Source organism: Salvelinus fontinalis, chromosome 20, assembly GCF_029448725.1.
Source record: "Salvelinus fontinalis isolate EN_2023a chromosome 20, ASM2944872v1, whole genome shotgun sequence".
Classification (NCBI taxonomy): Eukaryota; Metazoa; Chordata; class Actinopteri; order Salmoniformes; family Salmonidae; genus Salvelinus; species Salvelinus fontinalis.
Window position 1 is genome coordinate 27,795,146 of NC_074684.1, and position 23,769 is coordinate 27,818,914.

The 23,769-nt window shown below is 46.2% G+C and overlaps 1 protein-coding gene across 1 annotated transcript in view; it reads left to right on the plus strand.

Moving 5' to 3' along the window:
- Nucleotides 1-22,829, plus strand: part of LOC129817625 (rho guanine nucleotide exchange factor TIAM2-like) — a 66,241-nt gene extending 43,412 nt beyond the window's left edge. The window contains exons 6-25 of the mRNA XM_055873055.1: nt 1,208-1,432; nt 3,769-3,954; nt 4,131-4,277; nt 7,199-7,261; nt 8,245-8,412; nt 8,945-9,049; nt 9,281-9,359; nt 9,571-9,660; nt 9,908-10,123; nt 11,423-11,634; nt 12,989-13,201; nt 13,874-13,942; nt 14,373-14,498; nt 14,757-14,865; nt 15,151-15,330; nt 15,596-15,714; nt 18,836-18,944; nt 19,088-19,146; nt 19,245-19,423; nt 19,569-22,829. Coding sequence (XP_055729030.1) covers nt 1,208-1,432; nt 3,769-3,954; nt 4,131-4,277; nt 7,199-7,261; nt 8,245-8,412; nt 8,945-9,049; nt 9,281-9,359; nt 9,571-9,660; nt 9,908-10,123; nt 11,423-11,634; nt 12,989-13,201; nt 13,874-13,942; nt 14,373-14,498; nt 14,757-14,865; nt 15,151-15,330; nt 15,596-15,714; nt 18,836-18,944; nt 19,088-19,146; nt 19,245-19,423; nt 19,569-20,205 — 3,291 coding nt within the window. The 3' untranslated portion in view covers nt 20,206-22,829. The remainder of the gene's footprint in view (nt 1-1,207; nt 1,433-3,768; nt 3,955-4,130; nt 4,278-7,198; nt 7,262-8,244; nt 8,413-8,944; nt 9,050-9,280; nt 9,360-9,570; nt 9,661-9,907; nt 10,124-11,422; nt 11,635-12,988; nt 13,202-13,873; nt 13,943-14,372; nt 14,499-14,756; nt 14,866-15,150; nt 15,331-15,595; nt 15,715-18,835; nt 18,945-19,087; nt 19,147-19,244; nt 19,424-19,568) is intronic.
- The last annotated feature ends 940 nt before the right edge of the window (nt 22,830-23,769 follow it).

The window sequence follows — 23,769 nt, forward strand, 5'->3', positions numbered from 1 at the left end:
CCTGCCCTTCCCTTAGCCTGGCACTGTGTCACCTGGCTCCATGTTCCCCTGCCCTTCCCTTAGCCTGGCACTGTGTCACCTGGCTCCATGTTCCCGTGCCCTTCCCTTAGCCTGGCACTGTGTCACCTGGCTCCATGTTCCCCTACCCTTCCCTTAGCCTGGCACTGTGTCACCTGGCTCCATGTTCCCCTACCCTTCCCTTAGCCTGGCACTGTGTCACCTGGCTCCATGTTCCCCTACCCTTCCCTTAGCCTGGCACTGTGTCACCTGGCTCCATGTTCCCCTACCCGTCCCTTAGCCTGGCACTGTGTCACCTGGCTCCATGTTCCCCTACCCTTCCCTTAGCCTGGCACTGTGTCACCTGGCTCCATGTTCCCCTGCCCTTCCCTTAGCCTGGCACTGTGTCACCTGGCTCCATGTTCCCCTATCTTCCCTTAGCCTGGCACTGTGTCACCTGGCTCCATGTTCCCCTACCCTTCCCTTAGCCTGGCACTGTGTCACCTGGCTCCATGTTCCCCTACCCTTCCCTTAGCCTGGCACTGTGTCACCTGGCTCCATGTTCCCCTACCTTCCCTTAGCCTGGCACTGTGTCACCTGGTCCCATGTTCCCCTACCCTTCCCTTAGCCTGGCACTGTGTCACCTGGCTCCATGTTCCCCTACCCTTCCCTTAGCCTGGCACTGTGTCACCTGGCTCCATGTTCCCCTACCCTTCCCTTAGCCTGGCACTGTGTCACCTGGCTCCATGTTCCCCTACCTTCCCTTAGCCTGGCACTGTGTCACCTGGCTCCATGTTCCCCTACCCTTCCCTTAGCCTGGCACTGTGTCACCTGGCTCCATGTTCCCCTACCTTCCCTTAGCCTGGCACTGTGTCACCTGGCTCCATGTTCCCCTGCCCCATGGCACTGTGTCACCTGGCCCTATGTTCCCCTGCCCTTCCCTTAGCCTGGCACTGTGTCACCTGGTCCCATGTTCCCCTACCCTTCCCTTAGCCTGGCACTGTGTCACCTGGTCCCATGTTCCCCTACCCTTCCCTTAGCCTGGCACTGTGTCACCTTGCTCCATGTTCCCCTATCCTTCCCTTAGCCTGGCACTGTGTCACCTGGCTCCATGTTCCCCTGCCCCATGGCACTGTGTCACCTGGCCCTATGTTCCCCTGCCCTTCCCTTAGCCTGGCACTGTGTCACCTGGCCTCATTCCTCCCCGCAGGCTGCTAATCAGACAGACCTGGAGAACTGGGTGACAGCCATCCACTCTGCCAGTGCCTCTCTGCTGGCTAAGAGACAGGGGAAGGAGGACACGGTGCGGTTACTGAGGAGCCAGACCGGCGCCCTGCTGCAGAAGATAGACATGGACAGCAAGATGAAGAAGATGGCTGAGTTGCAGCTGTCTGTCATCAGTGACCAAAGGAACAGGAAGGCCATCAAGAGCCAGGTGAGGCACTGGGATGTGTGTGTGTGTGTGTGTGTGTGTGTGTGTGTGTGTGTGTGTGTGTGTGTGTGTGTGTGTGTGTGTGTCAAGATCAGAGGCCACTGTTAGCCCTAGCCATTCAAACAAGCAGTTAGTTAAATTGGCCTATTAAGTCATCAGTGTCTGAGCTCCATGGAAACCAGACCATTCTCCCTCTGTAGAGCCACACATATACACCTGCATGACATCGTCCTGTCCACATAGCCTGCGAGTTAGAACGTTCATGTAATGGCTGAAATCATCACGTTATTACACCGTTCCTTGTGGTTGTGGAACATACTGACATGAGCCCAGATGTGTTGGCAGCAGAGTTTGTTGAAACTGGGGTTTTATGCTTTCAGACCCAAGCAAGATGACATAAGGAAAGTCATTTGTATTCCAGATGTTCTCAGTCTAACGGACTAGTACAACACATTCGGTCCACTCCACATAGAAGTCTGTTGTAATGGGAAATCCAGATGAGGGGGACATTTTGCGTAACACACACCAAATGCAGATGAGGAGGACAATTTATTCCGTAGCACACCAATGAAGATGAGGAGGACGTTTTATTGCGTAACACACCAATGAAGATGAGGAGGACGTTTTATTGCGTAACACACCAAATGCAGATGAGGACGACGTTTTATTGCATAACACACCAATGCAGATGAGGAGGACGTTTTATTTCGTAACACACCAAGGAAGATGAGGAGAATGTTTTATTGTGTAACACACCAATGCAGATGAGGAGGACGTTTTATTGCGTAACACACCAATGAATATGAGGAGGACGTTTTATTGCGTAACACCAAAGAAGATGAGGAGGATATTTTATTGCGTAACACACCAATGAAGATGAGGAGGACGTTTTATTGCGTGACACACCAAATGCTGATGTGTTGACAGGATCCCAGTCAACAAATTTTTATTTTTTTATTTTTATTTTACCGTTATTTTACCAGGTAAGTTGACTGAGAACACGTTCTCATTTGCAGCAACGACCTGGGGAATAGTTACAGGGGAGAGGAGGGGGATGAATGAGCCAATTGTAAACTGGGGATTATTAGGTGACCATGATGGTTTGAGGGCCAGATTGGGAATTTAGCCAGGACACCGGGGTTAACACCCCTACTCTTACGATAAGTGCCATGGGATCTTTAATGACCTCAGAGAGTCAGGACACCCGTTTAACGTCCCATCCGAAAGACGGCACCCTACACAGGACAGTGTCCCCAATCACTGCCCTGGGGCATTGGGATATTGTTTAGACCAGAGGAAAGAGTGCCTCCTACTGGCCCTCCAACACCACTTCCAGCAGCATCTGGTCTCCCATCCAGGGACTGACCAGGACCAACCCTGCTTAGCTTCAGAAGCAAGCCAGTAGTGGTATGCAGGGTGGTATGCTGCTGGCATAACAAACAAATGGTGTGTCCCCCAAATGCCAGCTTATTCCCTATGTAGTACATAACTTTTGCCTAGGGCCCATAGGGTTCTGGTCAAAAGTAGTGCACTATTTAGGGAATAGGGTGCCATTTGGGACACCGAAAGGCCCGGGGGTGGGTCATCATGCCCAGTTTGGGGATCAAACCCCCAGCTCCTCTGAGTCCTACTGCAGCTGGCCTCAACTCATCTCCAGGACCACTGGCCACTATCATGTCCGATGGTCAATCTCTCTGAAAGTGATACCAATTCTCTCTGCCATTTGAAGTGAACCTCTTAGACCTCATCTCTAGATGACAACTCTAATCTTACTGCTCTTCAAACAATGACACTGTTATTACACATTTACCCTCTGTGAAGGAGAGGGAGAGAGAGGAGAGAGGGGGAGAGAGAGGAAATGGGGGAATGAGCAAGAGAGATTCCATCGTTCCTCTCCCCTGGGTGTGTTGGATATGGGAGATTTAATGTGATTATGCGGCATAGCTCCAATGAGCCATGTGACTTGTTCTGCAGTTAGACACGCCCCTTTTGATCCCCTGATGCCATTCAGTCACCTCGTCACCCTCTGTGTACTATGGTGGGACCAGAGCCACATCTCATTAATAAAAAGGTTTTTAAAATTCGCTGCTGTTTTGCTTTGTGTCACATCACCAACAATTTTGGAAATAAGGTTGCTAACATGGCGAACTGTGTCAAAGTTGGCCAAACTCTCTCTATTTACTGTATATGGTTCTGGGTTTGACTGTAAGCATGTGTTTCTGCCTTGCCTGTTCTCTCATTGTCAGTAAGAGGGTGGAGAAGTCATCCTGTCACCTTGAGAGTGACTCTAACCCTGTGTACTGTGATGTGACCCTGTCTGTCTGTCTGTTTCTCCCCAGATCCAGCAATGGGAGCAGAACCTGGAGAAGTTCAACATCGACCTGTTCCGGATGCGCTGTTACCTGGCCAGCCTGCAGGGCAGTGAGCTCCCCAACCCCAAGAGTCTCCTCGCCGTGGCCGGACGGCCCTCCAAGAACACCCTGGGACGCCTGGGGATCTTCTCTGTCTCCTCCTTTCATGCCCTGGTGATCTACTGCTTTACAACTATCTACTGCTATCAACCCTCCACTTGGGACATTGACATTTCACACGTTCTCTGGACCAGTTCAATTGAAAACTCGTTATTTATCCCCGTTTAAGAAAGCGATTAAGAATGTTATCTCTAACCACAGAAGTGATGTCTTTTAATGTCTGTTCTCAGATCTGCACCCGTGACGAGGCGACCCTGCGGAGGCGTTGCCAATCTCTTTCCCGGGGGACACGGAACAAGAGGGGTATCTTCTCTTCCCTCAAGGGTCTGGACAGCCTGACCAAACGCAGCAAAGAGAAGAGGCAGTCCGTGTCCCAGGTATTATACAACCTTCCTACAACCTCCCTACAACCTTCTTACAACCTCCCTACAATCTGCCTACAACCGCCCTACAACCTATTTACAACTTCACTACAACCTTCTTACAACCTCTCTACAACCTCCCTACAATCTGCCTACAACCTCCCTACAACCGCCCTACAACCTATTTACAATTTCACTACAACCTCCGTACAACCTCCCTACAATCTTCTTACAACCTCCCTACAACCTCCCTACAATCTGCCTACAACCTCCCTACAACCGCCCTACAACCTATTTACAACTTCACTACAACCTTCCTACAACCTCCCTATAACCTCCCACTCCCATGTGAGTGGTCAAAGTAAAGAATAACTAATTGAGGAGGCAGATAATGTTCTTTGAGGATTACCCTCCCCAAAGCCTTTATTAGGTTAACTGAACCTGTCAGCTGGGAAAGATCTGTGCGGGTTACCCCCTGTTACCCCATTTGCTGTGGCGCGCCCATGTTTGCCTTTTTCCCGTTCTCCTTTTTATCACCTGTATAAACAATCTTTTACAAGAGATCTTGGCTCCGGACCCGACAGCACGTTTCTGGAGGCTGTCTCTTTTTGAACAGAGAGCATGTTTGATAAATCCAGCAGAGAAGAAGTGGAATGTGTTTCAAGCACTGACTGACTCCTCGCCAACCCATAAATTAGCCAGACGGACAGGGTTGAACTTGTAACATTTTCCTGCGGGAGAGAGGCAGGGGGTTGCTCATCGTAAAGCTATCTTTCCTGTACGTCGTTTGGGAACATTCCAAACTGAGGCAATGATTGAGGGACTTGTTTTGTTTCCCCCGGTCAGAGGCAGTAGTTAGCAACCTGCTGAAATTCTGCTGAAACACCACTGTCCAAGCCCCAGCCCCTATCCCAGCCCCCAGCCCCTATCCCAGCCCCCAGCCCCTATCCCAGCCCCCAGCTGTCCCAGCCACTGCCACTGTCTTAGTCCCTGTCCAATCCCCTATTCCCCAGCCTCTATCCCAGCATCAGCCCCAACACTATTCCCCAGCTCCAGCCCCAACCACTGTCCTTGTCCCAGCCCCCAGCCCATATCCTAGCTTTAGTGCCTGCATCTCCCTCTGTCTCTGTCTGATAAACAGCTAGCCTTCAGAGAGTGGTCTATTTTGGGATGTTGATAGGATCTGTTATACTTTGATAGGATCTGCCCACCATTATTGTTTAGTTCTGTCCAGTCAGTGTGACATTACATTAGACAGATTGACTTGTATAATATGATGATAGGATATACATAGTAAGCCCACTTCACCCCCCTGGCACATGCTCTGTGTTGACATTCTGAAAGATACATCTCACAGTCACACCTGGAGTCTGTTTACTCACATGTCCATATGCTGCTGATCCAGGCAGCATATGTTGGTAATGCCCAGGGGTGCCTGGGTAATCAGAACTATCACGGTAATAGATGGTCACTATGTAATATAATACACACACACATACACTGAGTATACCAAACATTAAGGACACCTTCCTAATATTGAGTTGCACCCCCATTTGCCCTCAGAACAGCCTCAATTCGCCAGGGCATGGACTCTACAAGGTGTTGAAAGTGACTACAGGGATGCTGACCCATGTTGACTCCAATGCTTCCCACAGTTGTGCCAAGTTGTCTGGATGTCCTTTGGGTGGTGGACCATTCTTGATACACACAGGAATCTGTTGAGCGTGAAAAACCCAGCAGTGTTGCAGTTCTTGACACAAACCGGTGCGCTGGGCACCCTACTACCATAACCCGTTCAAAGGCACTTAAATCTTTTGTCTTGCCCATTCACCCTCTGAATGGCACATATACACATTATGTGTCTCAATTGTCTCAAGGCTTAAAGATCATTCTTTAACCGGTCTCCTCCCCTTCATCTACACTGATTGAAGTGACATCAATAAGGAATCATAGCGTTCACCTACATTCACCTGGTCAGTCTATGTCATGGAAAGAGCATAATGTATTGTACACTCAGTGTATAACATGACGGCCTCTGATCTCTGTACAAAGGTCAAGCGTACAGTAGTGCCCAAATCTGTACATGATTCCCTCCGTAGTCATGGGGCAGAAAGATATCCCAGCAGTGAAGGTCTTTGTTATGAGGCTGAGAGAGAAAGCTTAGTCTCACTATAGAGGCCAGCTAGACCACTCAATGGAACAGAGATGGAACAGACATTAGAAGCCACATGTGGTTAATTGTTGTAAGCTGCACCATGCCAGCCCAATGGCGACAAACAGATGGTCTGTGTAAACCGCCGTGCCGTCCCACTAAACGTCCTACAGCCCTACTCTACCCCCTTCTCTCTGCCAGCACAGCAGTTTGTTTTTATTGTAGGGGGATTGGGGGTTGATCACTTTAAGAGCCTGGTAATCGCTTCCAGAGAGCTGTAATGTCAGTGAGTGAAATCAGCCAGTCAAATCAGCCAGTCAGAAAAGGTACAAATGTAAAATGACTAGATCATTCAAGCATTTTGAGTCCTTTGTACTGAGATTGTTGTTTAGTTCTAGTAAACTGTTGGCATTTGTTGACACAGGTATGGTATCTCGTCTCTGTAGTGGTCCTGCCTGCTGCTGCTGGTGGTAGAGGTATCTCTGCTGAGGGCAGACTGGTATCTTGGTGTAGGGGAGACAGTCTCCATCCCCGCCAGCCTGATGAGGGCCGTTCCATCTACCTGACTCCCAGACCTGTCATTTCAACATCACCAAACCCATTATTTCTTCCCATAGATCCTCCCGAGGCTGATTTAGGTCTCAATCTGGATCCGAATAGTATCAAAGCCTTTGGTTTTAGAGAGATAATTTTAAATTATATGTAAATATAGACCAGGTAGTTATTTTTTGTGTGCATTTTGCTCCTTGATCACTTATGAATGTGTGTGTTTTCCATGTTGCAGGTTGTTGAAGGACAAAGTGTTGGAGTGCATGCTGGCCATGTCTTCAACCACAGCAGCTCTGAGGTAAAGTAAGCACTTTGTCCGGAAAACATTTTCCAACATGTTAACTCATCATTTCTGCAACCAGTGGAAATATGTGAACACTTCATCTTTCACTAGCAAACCACATTGCAATATTCTATTCAATAACTTTAGGTTGTCATGGATACATTTGATACATCAACCTTTTTTCCTCTGTTGAAGAAAGTCTCCTAATACTGCCCCTATGTTTGCTCTAGAACCAGGTGTTAGAGAGATGTGCATCCAAAATGGCACCCTATATTCTATATAGTGCACTACGTTTGACCAGGGCACGTAGTGACCAGAGCCCTATGGGTATTGCACGATATAGGGAATAGGGTGCCATTTGGGATCTAGTCGAGGTGTATTGTTGTTGATCAATCTCAGCCTAATAGGGGATAGTGAGGGTGGGGGGGGGGGGCTTTCTATTCACACGGGGTCGGGGTTAGCACAGCTGTCACAGCAGCATCCTGATATGTTGACACTGCTTCATGCAAACAGGCAGGTGTGAGGAGGACAGAGAGCCCTTCGAGGGTCTGGGGGATGGGGAGGTTAGGCCGACGGAGAATTCCATTGTCACCGAGTGACAGCCCTCTGTACGGCCAGAGAATGGGACCCCCCCCCCCCCCCCCCCCCCCACAGACCTGTTGTTGTGTGCTTTCAATGTCTTTTGGCTTTAGTTCGATAGACACATAGGTCAGCTGAGACTGGCATGAAAACACACTGTTGGGCTTCTAATTAAACATCTACGATTGATAGATTTTGTTAATGCCAGTTTATTTTTTGTCATAGTGTATTAATATTATAAGAATAATATCTTGTGGCAAAAGTCACAGAATTCAGAACTTTTCACCACAATGCCAAGAGAGATGTTATATACCTGATTTAATTATTTGAACTTGTTTAATATAAAACACCTATTTATAAAAGACCTATTATCAGTAAGGAAACCTAAATGAACTCCTCCCTCTGTCTCTCCATTACAGAGATTTGACGCTCTTGCCAAAATGCAGTTGATAGCACCACCTAAAGGCAACCCTTGGTACAGCAGTTTGGAAACTCCAGTCTGTGTGAATATGCCCGAAAGCCAAACAGTTACTCTGCACATCAAACCCGATTTCCTCGTATCAGATGTGCTATCTTTGGCCTGTAAGGTAAGCATACTGCATCTATCGCCTCATTATTAATACATTTCAACACTCTCCTAACTCTGAAGTCAGCATTTTGCAGTGAATTCTCCAGTGACTGATATGGATGTTAAAGGCAAACCGGGAATGATAGAAGAGAATTGCTCTGGATTCCTCAATAATTCATGCTTTCTCTCCATAGAAAGTTCATTCACTACAGCATCATTTTAGGTGATAGGGAACATGAAGAGTGTTAGTGGTTGTGAGGGAGTGTAACTAGCTACCGTAGCTGAAGACACTGAACATTTCTGACACACTGAGGTGACGTCACTAATGGCACCCTATTCCCTATATAGTGCACTACTTTTAAACACAGCCCTCTATGGGTCTTGGTCAAAAGTAGTGCAGTGGTGTAGTGCAAAAGTAGTGCACAACATAAGGAATAAGGTGGCATTCTGGACGTAGCCTCATTGTTTCCTGGTCTAAAGTAGGGCACTACATAGGGATTAGGGAGCCATTTGGGTCGCACATTGACTCATCCACTTGGGTCTTGAACTAGGACAGGCACCTGGACCCGAGCCAGCACTGCCTGCGTGTGAGAAGGCTGGTGGGTCAGGACACAGAGACCAGCTCCCCAGCACTCACAGACCCACTACGAGACCTGGTAAGGCCCGAGCTATACAGTAGCAATTCACTGATACAAGCATTCATTGATTTATTCAGTCACTTATTGTGTTATCTCGGAGTCAATACTTGCTACATTTCAAGATTTAAACCATCATTCCAGGATTATTATAATTTTGTTTCAGAGAGAACATTTCTGGCCCCTTTAGGAAGTACATTGATTATGTGTTGATGAGTTCTTCTTCACTCTTCTATGTTCTTCTTCTGAAAGGTGTATGATGAGCTAGAGGTCTTCCCGCTCAATGTTTTCACCATACAGCTGTCCCGCCCAGACACAGCAGTGGACTTTGGTGAGTAGGGATTGTGTGGAGTGGGGATTGTGTGTGTGTGTGTGTGTGTGTTTGTTTGTGTCTGTGTGTGTTTGTGTCTGTGTGTGTTTGTTTGTTTGTGTCTGTGTCTGTGTGTGTTTGCAAAAAATTGCTTATTTACACTTCGGTTGCCTTATTACAGTATAATATCATGTGTTACTCTGTTTTAATCTCTGACCTATCCCACCTGTAGGCTTTGCTGTGACCGGCCATGTAGACGGAACCAGGAAAGGCCATGTCTATGTGAGTGAGGTCACTCCAGAGGGACTGGCTTTCACTGAAGGTACATCAATTCATAGTTGTGGTGTGCTGGCGCTCTGACCAAGAAGTAAAAAATTGTCTGGACCACTACTGTCCTAGGAATGTAAAACTGCAATAGTAGAGGTGGTTCAAGATGGCAGCTTAATTCAATTAATTATTTAACATAAATAAACAGACTTTATTTCAGGAATAGAACACAGAGTACAGATGATGTATCTTACCTAGTGACAAACACTAACAGCCTGATTAGTAATGTCTCTTTCCCTCAGGTCTGAGAGCGGGCGATGAGATCCTGTTTCTGAATGGGACCAGTGTGTCCTCCCTGGACATGGGTCTGATGCACCTGTTGTTCAGCCACCAGACCCTCCATCTGTTGCTCAGACGAGAGGACATGACCACTGAGGACCATACCTTTGTCTGGCCAGACTGTGGCCCCTGGCAGCCAGCACCACCGCCACCCAGCCACTGTGGCCCCTGGCCTACAGGTATAGAAAGCACATCCTATAGAAAAGTTTATGGTCATATGCACATCCTTAAAAACATAAGTGCTGGGCTAATAAAGAATACTAGTATAGAACAAGAAGGCCTGCACACTTTTAAAGCTCTCAATTCATTGCTTTATTGACAACGTTTTAAAACGGGACTTCTTGTTCTAAAGATTCTAAAGTTCACATTCCTCATCTTCATACAGATATTATTATTGACATTGGGGTACTTCTTAACCTATTTGAACTAACTCAACATTTGGTTTACTGGAGGGCATTCAGTGTCTTCTACCGGCAGGTTTTATTTTTTCAGCACTAGAGGGCCTCAGGCCAAAGTTTCTTTGATAAGCCAGTGTGTCTGTTGAGGGGAATGCCATGCTGCCCAGCCAATTCCGCAGGGTGTTCAGGCCTGGCTGGAGACATTCAAATGCCTCATGCTGATTCAATTAAGAGGATGTGAAGACAGCTGGCATGTCTGACTGGTCTGGGCAGCGCAGCACGGTCACTCCATGATGGAGCTAGCTAGGATCATTATTGTCCTCATTACATCATGCAACAGTATGTGATTAGATCACTGATTACTGCCATGAGCATAGACCATCATTAAATCACTGACAAACAAAGTTTATATATATTGTTGAAAAACAGATACTGAATTTACACTGAGTATGCCAAAAATTAGGTAACACCTTCCTAATATTGAGTTACAGGAAACTGTTGAGCGTGAAAAACCTAGCAGCGTTGCAGTTCTTGACACGTACGCAATCCATTTTTCAGTTGTCTCAAGGCTTAAAAATCCTTCTTTAACCTGTCTCCTCCCCTTCATCTACACTGATTGAAGTGGATTTAACAAGTGACATCAATAAGGGATCAAAGCTTTTACCTGGATTCACCTGGTCAGTCTATGTCATGGAAAGAGCAGGTGTTCATAATGTTTTGTACACTCAGTGTATAATGATAGTCTGTCTAAAACAGATGATAAAAACGTTTTTATTCCTGTTGGTGTGAGGCCAAGTAAGCTGTATAAGACCCCTGCGAGAGTAGGTGTGAGGCCAAATGAATTGCTCCTGCCTGCTGGGCTTGTAGTGAAGCCAAATCGATGGTGGTTGACACCAGTCAGGTGCACTTAACCTCCCCGCCAGTACAGGACATCCACCATCCATCCCATGGACTGCTGTAAAACTGCCTCCAGTGCTTTAAACCAGGAATTCCCTCTCAGCACCTGTATGTGTGTGTGTGTTTGTGCACAAGCTTTCTGGCCCGTCTTTAATCATACTGTCCTGTCTGCTTATCTCTCAGATATGCCGCTGCCCCAGGAGCTTCCAGACTGCTCTGTAAAGTCTCCCTTTCAGGAGCTTCCAGACTGCTCTGTAAAGTCTCCCTTTCAGGAGCTTCCAGACTGCTCTGTAAAGTCTCCCTTTCAGGAGCTTCCAGACTGCTCTGTAAAGTCTCCCTTTCAGGAGCTGCCACAACAACCACAACCCACTGATGGGAGGGAGCAGCTCGGCCAGGTGAGATGGAGTGTGTGTGTGTGTGTCAGGTGAGGGTTAAGAGCAGCGAGTGGTGTGTTTGATGGCGTGTCCTGTGTTGGTGATCAGGGCAGCTGCTAAAATTAGATGAGTGGCCAGGAGAGTACTGGCTCAGGTTCGACAAACTCCAGGGATGAATGGCTACAAGCGGAGGGCAGAACCCCAGCCTGGCGGGTAGCATGTTGTTTCTATCCAGCTCCACCAGCGGGGCTATGTGCTGGCTTCTGCCCCAGGAGGATGAGGTGGGGGTGAGGGACTTCATCCCTGGGACTTTCACCCTGCCGTCTCTCAGGCAGTCCCTGAAGGACATGCTGGCCGTGCTGCTGGATGAGGTAATCTCCTGTGTGGCCCGCGAGCAGGCAGCCGACAGGATCGCGCTGCTGGTTGTACTGTAGCTACTGTAATGTAGTGCCTCTCTGTATTGTAGTTACTGTACTGCAGGGTTGGAGTCAATTCCAATTGAAGTCACTCAATCCAGGAAGTGATTTTAATTAAAACATTTCAAATTCAAAAAAACGTTTGAAATAATTAGCTTCTCCTTTTCAGTTTATTGAGAAATCATTGAAAACAGATGCGATTACTGAATTGTAATTTGAGTTTATTTCCTGAATTGACTAACTTCAATTTTAATTGACCTGCTGTATTGTACTGCACTGATTATGTATTGGTACTGTAGCTAGTGTTGTTCTGGTGTTATTGCTTGGGAAGGAGAGTTTTTACTGTTCAGGTCTTACTGTAGGTATAACTTATAGGATACATAGGCTACAAGCTCCTGAGAGATACACAGAGAACACATGTTACAGGAAATAATAAGCCCATACATGCTCATGCTTATTTTCACCTTTGTCCACGTTTGCTTCTATTTCAGAGGGTATTTTAAAGCTGGATTGCAGCACAGCACAACAGTCCTAACCAGAGGGATTTATCAGTTTGTCAGCACTTTATTATAGCCTGACAGGAGAAATTATGATGACAAATGGCCAAAGCTCTGGCTCGGGATCCTTCCTGCGACTGGGGGTTGCCTGGTGTGTGTGTGTTCACCGGTGATTGTGCTGCCTTTCTTTGGCAAATCTACTGAAGATCTTTGAGTGAAAGTGGTGTCAATGTGGATGGATGGAAGTATATGATGTGACATGCTTGTTCAGTAACTAGACTCCCGGTTACGTATCAGATATCATGCTGTTAGTTGCTCTGTCTCATGTCTTATGAAAAACTTAATAGCAGTGTTTACCCACAGTGTCCAAATCTCTCTGATCCTGTTTTGCCCATGATACAGCAGCCTGGCTTAAACCTATGGGAGAATATCTCCTAACTCGTCTCTCTTCTGTTTCCTCAGAATGTTGAAACGGTGTGCTCGCTGAACCAGACCTTCCCAGAGGGCCGTGGGGCAGCGGGGACAGTGGTGGTGGAGGGCCAGAGGAACCCCTACTCCATGGAGCCCCCTGGTCCCCAGACCCAGAAGCCCCCCTGCCCCAGACACATGTCCATCTCTGAGAGGCTCTGTAAGGTCATACAGGAATTGGTGGACACAGAGAAGTCCTACGTCAAGGTACACACCTGGCCCATTATTCACCAAGTGTCTCAGAGTAGGAGTTATGATCTAGGATCACTTTTGCCTTTTAGATTGTTCATTCATTACTGAGGGGATCTGATCCTAAATCAGCACTCCTGTTCTGAGACACTTTATGAACGCGGGTCCCTCACATTCTGCTGCCCTATCTAAGAGAATGCTGGAAGATCCTCTCTGGGATTTATAATTGATGGTCTCTCTTTATTAATGATCTGCCCGTTAATGAATGGTCTCTAAGTGGCTGTTTGTTAATGATCTCTAGTAGCATTTAGTGTAATGCATATTTATTTACCCTCTGTTTCTTTAACGTCCATGTGTCAGGCTGAGGAGAATGAGGATGTCACAGTCTGATAGTGATGATGTCATTGTCTGATAGTGATGATGTCACAGTGATGATGTCACAGTCGGATAGTGATGATGTTTCAGTCTAGTAGTGATGATGTCATAGTCTGATAGTGATGATGTTATAGTCTGACAGTGATGATGACACAGTGATGATGTCACAGTGGGATAGTGATGATGTCACAGTCGGATAGTGATGATGTTTCAGTCTAGTAGTGATGATGTCACAGTCTGATAGTGATGATGTTATTGTCGGTTAGTGGTGAAGTCACAGTCTAATGAAGTTCCTTCTCTGTCTCTGTCCCTCAGGACCTGGGCTGTCTGTTTGACATCTACCTGACGCCTCTACAGAGTGAGACCTTCCTCAGCCACGATGAGGTACAGTACAGATGGGTGTGGGCAATTAAAAAAATATAGCCTACATGTAAAATGTCTAAATATAGGCTATTTTACATGTCTAAACACATGTCAAATACAATAACATTACAGTATGTGCTTATTTGATTATGACTTGTTAGTAAGCTGTATGTTGGTGTGACAACCGGGGTTTGAACCTGGGTGTTAGGGATTTAACTCAAGTCTTCAGATCCCAGACAAGTCTATCCATCACATGAGCATGGTTCCCAACCACCTCTGTTACATTAGCTGTAAATCTCTTTCCATCTTCTATTCTGTACTTTTTTAGCATTTAGTTTGCTATGTAGTGTATGTACAGTAGCTAAATGGTGCCTATAAAGGCTTTCAAATGATCAATAATCTTCTGTCCCCTGGTTCGTTTCGAACTGTTGTCATCTCCTCCCTCCACTAGATGGAGTCTCTGTTTGGCAGTCTGCCTGAGATGCTGGACTTCCAGAGAGTGTTCCTACACACCCTGGAGGAGCGCATCGCCTCCTCCCCCAACTTCAGCTCCCTGGAGACTCCGAAACAATTCAAGGTACAGTATATCCACAACAAGTCTGGTGATATGTGTGAAATGGCACCCTATTTCCATAGGGTTCTGGTCAAAAGTAGTGCACTGTGTAGAGAATAGTGTGCCATTTGGAACACATATTGGAGGTCTAGTGGGAAGCTTCATATTTCATTAACAGGATGTTACTTAGCCTACTGACTGCAGTGTTAGTCAGTGGTAGGCCTGTTTGATGTTTACAGGAAGTGACTGTGCATTCTCTCTTTTTTTTCTTTCTGCATCCAGAAACTTCTTCTCTCGCTGGGGGGCTCCTTCCTCTACTATGCCGACCACTTCAAGCTCTACAGCGGCTTCTGTGCCAACCACATCAAAGTCCAGAAGGTTCTGGAACGAGGTAAGGCTGATTGATAGCTATGCTTTCTCATGTACAGTAGATCTGAACATCCCACTGACAGTACCCGGTTCAACCATAGGCTGGAAAATGCCATCTAAGTGAAAAGTCAGTGAAAATTCTGAGGATCAAATGCCCGCTTTCTCATGTACACTAGACCAAAAATATCCCATTTACTCAGTTAATAATAAAATGCCATCTGAAAAGCCAGTGCAAAGGCAGGGAATCAATACCTGCTTTTGCGATTCATCCACACACTTAGCCTAAGTCCTCATTTCCGGTTTACAGCGAAGACGGACCGGGCCTTCAAGCAGTTCCTGGAGGCGAGAAACCCCACCAAGCAGCACTCATCCACCCTGGAGTCCTACCTCATTAAGCCAGTCCAGAGAGTGCTCAAGTACCCCCTGCTGCTCAGACAGCTGGTCTCTCTGACCGACTCAGAGAGCGAGGAGCACAGCCACCTCACAGGTAGGACTACATATGACAGGGCTTATGTATGAGCATGCATAGACTCATACAGGGACACACACACACACACACACACACACACACACACACACACACACACACACACACACACACACACACACACACACACACACACACACACAGAAACCATAAGACACACAGCACACACCCATTGCCAGGTCTGTCTGATGTGCTAGGCTTGAGCTCTATTGACGTGTGCTGTAACACTTCTCCGTCTGTCTGTCTGTCTGTCTGCATCCATCAGAGGCCCTGAGAGCCATGGAGAAGGTGGCCAGTCACATCAATGAGATGCAGAAGATCTACGAGGACTACGGAACTGTGTTTGACCAGCTGGTGGCAGAGCAGAGTGGCCCTGAGAAAGAGGTAGAGCATAGCCACCACACATACCATTATATGAGTGATATTACAAAAGATATTGGTCCTCTGTGGCTCAATTGGTAGAGCATGGTGCTTGCAACGCCTGGGTTGTGGGTTTCATTCCCGCTGGGGCCTCCCATATGAAAATGTATGCAATCATGCGATTGTAAATTGCTTGTACATCATTTAGCAGTCTGCTAAATGACATACACTATACAGTTGAAGTCGGAAGTTTACATACATCTTAGCCAAATACATTTAAACTCAGTTTTTCACAATTCCTGACATTTAATCAATGTAAAAATTCCCTGTTTTAAGTCAGTAAGGATCACCACATTATTTTAAGAATGTGAAATGTCAGAATAATAGTAGAGAGAATGATTTATTTCAGCTTTTATTTCTTTCATCACATTCCCAGTGGGTCAGAAGTTTACATACACTCAATTAGTATTTAGTAGCATTGCCTTTAAATTGTTTAACTTGGGTCAAAAGTTTCGGGTAGCCTTCCGCAAGCTTCCCACAATAAGTTGGGTGAATTTTGGCCCATTCCTCTTGACAGAGCTGGTGTAACTGAGTCAGGTTTGTAGGCCTCCTTGCTCGCACACACTTTTTCAGTTCTGCCCACAAATGTTCTATAGGATTGAGGTCAGGGCTTTGTGATGGCCACTCCAATACCTTGACTTTGTTGTCCTTAAGCCATTGTTCCACAACTTTGGAAGTATGCTTGGGGTCGTTGTCCATTTGGAAGACCCATTTGCGACTAAGCTTTAACTTCCTGACTGATGTCTTTTAGATGTTGCTTCAATATATCCACATAATTTTCCTGCCATCTATTTTGTGAAGTGCACCAGTCCCTCCTGCAGCAAAGCACCCCACCAACATGATGCTGCCACCCCCATGCCTCACGGTTGGGATGGTGTTCTTCGGCTTGCAAAACTCACTTTTTCCTCCAAACATAACGATGGTCATTATGGCCAAACAGTTCTATTTTTGTTTCATCAGACCAGAGGACATTTCTCCAAAAGTACGATCTTTGTCCCCATGTACAGTTGCAAACCGTAGTCTGGCCTTTCTATGGCGGGTTTGGAGCAGGGGCTTCTTCCTTGCTGAGCGGCTTTTCAGGTTATGTCGATATAGGACTCGTTTTACTGTGGATATAGATACTTTTGTACTTGTTTACTCCAGCATCTTCACAAGGTCATTTGCTGTTGTTCTGGGATTGATTTGCACTTTTCGCACCAAAATACGTTCATCTCTAGGAGACAGAACGCGTCTCCTTCTTGAGCGGTATGACAGCTGCTTGGTCCCATGGTGTTTATACTTGCGTACTATTGTTTGTACAGATGAACGTGGTACCTTCAGGTGTTTGGAAATTGCTCCCAAGGATGAACCAGACTTGTGGAGGTCTACAATTGTTCTGCTGAGGTCTTGGCTGATTTCTTTTGATTTTCCCATGATGTCAAGCAAAGAGGCACTGAGTTTGAAGGTAGGCCTTGAACTACATCCACAGGTACACCTCCAATTGACTCAAATTATGTCAATTAGCCTATCAGAAGCTTCTAAAGCCATGACATCATTTTCTGGAATTTTCCAAGCCGTTTAAAGGCACAGTCAACTTAGTGTATGTAAACTTCTGACCCGCTGGAATTGTGATACAGTGAATTAAGTGAAATAATCTGTCTGTAAACAATTGTTGAAACAATTACTTGTGTCATGCACAAAGTAGATGTCCTAACCGACTTGCCAAAACTATAGTTTGTTAACAAGAAATTTGTGGAGTGGTTGAAAAACAAGTTTTAATGACTCCAAGCTAAGTGTATGTAAACTTCCGACTTCAACTGTATATACAAAGGTATGTGGACACCCCTTCAAATTAGTGGATTTGGCTATTTCAGCCACACCCGTTGCTGACAGGTGTATAAAATTGAGCACCCAGCCATGCAATCTCCATAGACAAACATTGGCAGTAGAATGGCCTTACTGAAAAGCTCAGTGACTTTCAACGTGGCGCTGTCATAGGATGCCACCTTTCCAACAAGTAAATTCGTCAAATTTCTGCCCTGCTAGAGCCACCCCGTTCAACTGTACGTGCTGTTATTGTAAAGTGGAAACGTCCAGGAGCAACAACGACTCAGCTGCAAAGTGGTAGGCCGCACAAACTCACAGAACAGGGCCACCGAGTGCTGAAGCGAGTAAAAATTGTCTGTCCTCAGTTGCAACACTCACTACCGAGTTCCAAACTGCCTCTTGAAGGAACGTCAGCACAAGAACTGTTTGTCGGGAGCTTCGTGAAATGGGTTTCATGACCGAGCAGCCACACACAAGCCAAAGATCACCATGCGCAGGGAAAGCGCCAGCTAGAGTGTTGTAAAGCTCGCCGCCATTGGACTCTGGACGAGTGGAGATTAATTCTCTGGAGTGATTAATCACCCTTCACCATCTGACAGTCTGACGGACTAATCTGTGTTTCGATGCCAGGAGAACGCTACCTGTCCGAGTGCATAGTGCCAACTGTAAAGTTTGGTGAAGGAGGAATAATGGTCTGGGGCTGTTTTCATGCCTCTTAGTTCCGGTGGAGGGAAATCTTAATGCTACAGCATACAATGACATTCTATGCCCCAACTTTGTAGCAACAGTTTGGGGAAGGCCCTTTCCTGTTTCAGCATGACAATGCCCCTGTGCACAAAGTGAGGTCCATACAGAAATGGTTTATTGAGATCGGTGTGGAAGAACTTGACTGGCCTGCACATGCCCTGACCTCAACCCCATCGAACATCTTTGGGATGAATTGGAACGCAGACTGCGAGCCAGACCTAATCGCCCAACATCAGTGCTCAACCTCACTAATGCTCTTGTGGCAGAATGGAAGTCCCTGCGGCAATGTTCCAACATCTAGTGGAAAGCCTTCCCAGAAGAGTGGATGCTGTTATAGCAGCAAAGGGGGCACCAACTCCATATTAATACCAATGATTGTGGAATGACATGTCCGCGAGCAGGTGTCTACATACTTTTGGTCATGTAGTGTATATACATTATATTATAGTATTTTTATACAATTACATGAATCACAGAGTGAGCTCTTTAAACCACCAACCTCCCAGACTGTGTCCTCCTCTCTCCTCTCCAGGTTACAGAGATCTCCATGGGAGAGTTCCTCATCCACTCCTCATTAAAATGGCTCAACCCTCTCCCCTCTCTGGGTCGCATGAGGAAACATCCTGAGCTAACGCTGTTTGGTGAGTGGGGCTTTTTACAATGACGAGTTCAACCAGAATTACTGACTGGATGATATGGTGTTTAAATATGTTCAAATGTGTATTTATTACAACAATCAGAAATATCTGACTTAAAATCTAGTTGCTCCTTCCTCTTTGCTCAGTTTTCAAGAGAGCGGTGATCCTGGTGTACCGTGAGCGTAGCAAGATGAGAAAGAGGATGGTGAGTCTCTAACACGTCTGATAAACTGTACTGATGACTTCATGCTATATACATTTGATATGACGTCATTGGAGTTGTAATGAGTTCATGTGCTACAGACCACGTCACGCTCAGGGGATCTGGAGGCCTTCAAGTTCCGCTGGCTCGTCCCGGTGTCGGCGGTGCAGGTCCGCCTGGGGAACGCAGCAGGAACGGAGAGCCCATGTATCTGGGAGCTGGTCCATACCAAGTCTCAGGTGGAGGGGAGACCAGAGACCGTGTTCCAGCTCTGCAGCAGGTGACAGATGACATTGAAAATGACAGAGATAATGAATGTTTTATCTGCCGTGAAAAAGCCAGAAGAACAAAATATATACATTGGAATTAACATGGCAGTACCCAATTGACTTGATCTCATATGGAGCTATATGTGTCTTTTCCAGTGGTTTGGAGAATAAGGCCAGTGTAGTGAAAGCTCTTCGCTCCCTTCGAGACTGGACCTGTAGGCCCCTCCTATCAGAAAGAGGTTCTAGAGAGTACCTAGGCTCCCTCCGTAGGACCCAGCCTGCACCGGTCCGTGCCGACTCCTGGAGAAGACAACAGGAACTGCAGGCCATGAGGACTGCAAGCCACCAGCACCACTCTGACGACGGCAGTGTGTCCAGTGGTGCAACCCAACCCTGCCCGGGAGACACACACTCGGAGCCCCAGTTTCACATCCGCTCCACCACGGGCCTCCCCAGCCTGGAGGGCACCACGCTGGGAAAGAGGGCCCGGCTGTGCTCCCTGACCAGCGCCCTGGAGGCGCAGCTCCAGAGACTCAACTTCACAGAGGAGGCCGGGCCGAGGAGTGCAGCGTCCCAGCAGGAGCACCTCAGACAGGGGCCCCATCCTGCTGCCCAGAGGAGGGCTAGCAGTCTGCAGGGTCCAGGAGGGCAGGATAATGACCCCCAGTGTGTGGACCTTAATGCCCTACTGGGGAGGGACTTCAGTGTGCAGAGCCTGACCTCTGTGGTCAATGAGAACTGCTTCTATGACACAGTTATGGGGATCCAGAAGGCGGCCATTCCAACACTATAGGGGCCCTAGAAGTTGCCCCTAGACGCTGATCTTGGGTCAGTTTTCCCCACTAATGGTTAACAATAGGATTGGGGGACAGCTGATCCTAGATCTGTACCAAGGGAAACTTCACCCGGAGAGCTGATGAACACTATAGAAGGTACACTCCTGTACCTGTCTAGACCCTGATCACACTGACTACTGGTCAAGGTACTATGGACTAGAAGATGAATCTCCTTAATGTGTTTACTCTAACTGGTGAGTAGGCTACGATTGAAGAACTGAGCTCTGATCACAGTTACTTGACTTTGACTTAATCCTTTTATCTCCTAGTGGAGCAAAAGCCTCAAGATCACACTGTGACAGTATATACAGTGCATTTGGAAAGTATTCAGACCCCTTGACTTTTTCCACATTTTGTTACGTTACAGCCTTATGCTAAAATTGATTAAATATTTTTTTCCCCTCATCAATCTACACACAATACCTCATAATGACATCACAATAACCCATAATGACAAAGAAAAACAGGTTTTCCAAAATTTTCTGAAATGTATACTTCTTTTTAACTGAAATATCACATTTACTTGAGTATTCAGACCCTTTACTCAGTACTTTGTTGAAGCACCTATGGCAGCGTTTACAGCCTTGAATCTTCTTGGGTATGATGCTATAAGCTTGGCACACCTGTATTTGGGGAGTTTCTCCCATTCTTCTCTGCAGATCCTCTCAAGGTCTGTCAGGTTGGGAGCGTCATTGCACAGCTATTTTTAGGTCTCTCCAGAGATGTTCGATCGGGTTCAAGTCCGGGCTAAGGCTGGGCCACTCGAGCTGTGTGCTTAGGGTCGTTGTCCTGTTGGAAGGTGAACCATTGACCCAGTCTGAGGTTCTGAGTGCTCTGGAGCAGGTTTTCATCAAGGATCTCTCTGTACTTTGCTCCGCTCATCTTTCCCTCGATCCTAACTAGTCTCCCAGTCCCTGCCACTGAAAAACATCCCCACAGCATGATGCTGCCACCACCGTGCTTCACCATAGGGATGGTGCCAGGTTTCCTCCAGAAGTGACGCTTGGCATTCAGGCCAAAAAGTAAATCTTGGTTTCATCAGACCAGAGAATCTTGTTTCTTATGGTCTGAGAGTCCTTTAGGTGCCTTTTAGCAAACTCCAAATGGCTATCATGTGCCTTTTACGGAGGAGTGGCTTCCGTCTGGCCACTCTACCATAAAGGCCTGATTAGTGGAGTGCTGCAGAGATGGTTGTCCTTGTGGAATATTCTCCCATCTCCACAGAGGAACTCTGAAACATCGAGTTCTTGGTCACCTCCTTGATCAAGGCCCTTCCCCCGATTGCTCAGTTTGGCCGTGTGGCCAGCTCTAGGAAGAGTCTCGGTGGTTCAAACTTCTTCCATTTAAGAATGATGGAGGCCACTGTGTTCTTGGGGACCTTCAATGCTCCAGAAATGTTTTGGTACCCTTCCCCAGATCTGTGCCTCAACACAATTCCTTCGACCTCATGGCTTGGTTTTTGCTCTGACATGCACTGTCAACTGTGGGACCTTATTAGACCTGTGTGTGCCTTTCCAAATCATGTCCAAGCAATTTCATCTACTACAGGTGAACTCCAATCAAGTTGTAGAAACATCTCAAGGATGATCAACGGAAACAGGATGCACCTGAGCTCAATTTCAAGTCTCGTAGCAAAGGGTCTGAATACTTATGTAATAAGGTATTTCTGTTCGTTTTTTAATAGTTTTGCAAAAAGAATCTAAAAACCTATTTTCACTTTGTCATTATGGGGTATTGTGTGTAGATTGGTGAGACAAAATAACAATTTAATCCATTTTAGAATAAACATGTAACGTAACAAAATATGTGAAAAGGGAAGTGGTCTGAATACTTCCCGGATCCACTGTGAAATGGCGTCCTTTGTTTTGCAGCACTCTCTAAGCTCTGAACACAGTTGCCTATGTTCAATAACATTCCTCCTTACTCTTGTTTGTGAATATGATGCAGTATCTTAAATCACGAGCATTACATTTTAATGTCTTTTTTGGCAAAAGCAGTTGTTAATTAAAAACTGTAATTGCCTGAATTCTATTTATATTTTGTCTCTATTATTTTGTTCATGTGTTAATATCCACATAAAAACAAAGACTAAGTGTCAAATTTCGATTTAATTGATTTTATTAAGTTCAAAGCTTTAAAGCTCTTTCTTATTTCAAGTGATTTGATGTATCACTTTAAGAATTGTTCAAATGTTTTATCATTATTCAGATGTATCTGAACTGTAATTTATTCTCTAATGTATATTATTTTCATTTAAACGGAACGTTTAAACAGGTGTCCTGACTCTCTGTGGTCACTAAAGATCCCATGGCACTTATCATAAGAGTAGGGGTGTTAACCCCGGTGTCCTGGCTAAATTCCCAATCTAGCCCTCATACCATCACAGTCATCTAATCATCCCCAGCTTACAATTGGCTCATTCATCCCCTCCTCCTCTGCCCTGTAACTATTCCCCAGGTCATTGCTGTAAATGAGAACGTGTTCTCAGTCAACTTACCTGGTAAAATAAGGGTTAAATAAATACAAATTGTACAGGTAAGGTAAAATGCTGTAATATTGAATAAAAAAAACTTCTCTTATACTAGAGTTGTCCTGATTGATACATAGTAGATGCTTTGTAATTACGTTATTAGCTAATCCAGGTCTTATCCACGAGACACCAAATTAAAGAAAATGAACCTTAAACGAGGAGCGACTACCTGAACTTGTCCAATAAGTTCGGTAGTGAGTGTTGAACAATGTTTTGCAACGGCTCTAATACATGCTGAATGAGAGAATATATTAGAAATTGTGAGCAGTAATTTACAGAAGAAGAGGATAAAGTAGGATGCAAAATGTTCCTCCACTTCCTCCTTCGTGCTCCATCCAGTAGCTAGAGTAGCATATAGAGCCCTAATTGATACTATGGAGCCCTGGACCAGAGCTAGCCACAACAACCACAGCACACAGACTGTGGGGCTATGGACCAGAGCTAGCCACAACAACCACAGCCACACCACACAGACTGTGGGGCTATGGACCAGAGCTAGCCACAACAACCACAGCCACACCACACAGACTGTGGGGCTATGGACCAGAGCTAGCCACAACAACCACAGCCACACCACACAGACTGTGGGGCTATGGACCAGAGCTAGCCACAACAACCACAGCCACACCACACAGACTGTGGGGCTATGGACCAGAGCTAGCCACAACAACCACAGCCACACCACACAGACTGTGGGGCTATGGACCAGAGCTAGCCACAACAACCACAGCCACACCACAGATATCAGGAGCTGAGCATCCTGTTCCTGAGTTTCAGTGTTGTGTGTGACTCACACAGATTCCTCCTCCTTCAGACAGTGGACAGTGGCATACCACAGTTTCGCAAGAACATTTTGCAGTTTTAAAGCTACTTTCCTACTGTTCTACACATTTTGCAGTTTTAAAGCTACTTTCCTACTGTTCTACACATTTTGCAGTTTTAAAGCTACTTTCCTACTGTTCTACACATTTTGCAGTTTTAAAGCTACTTT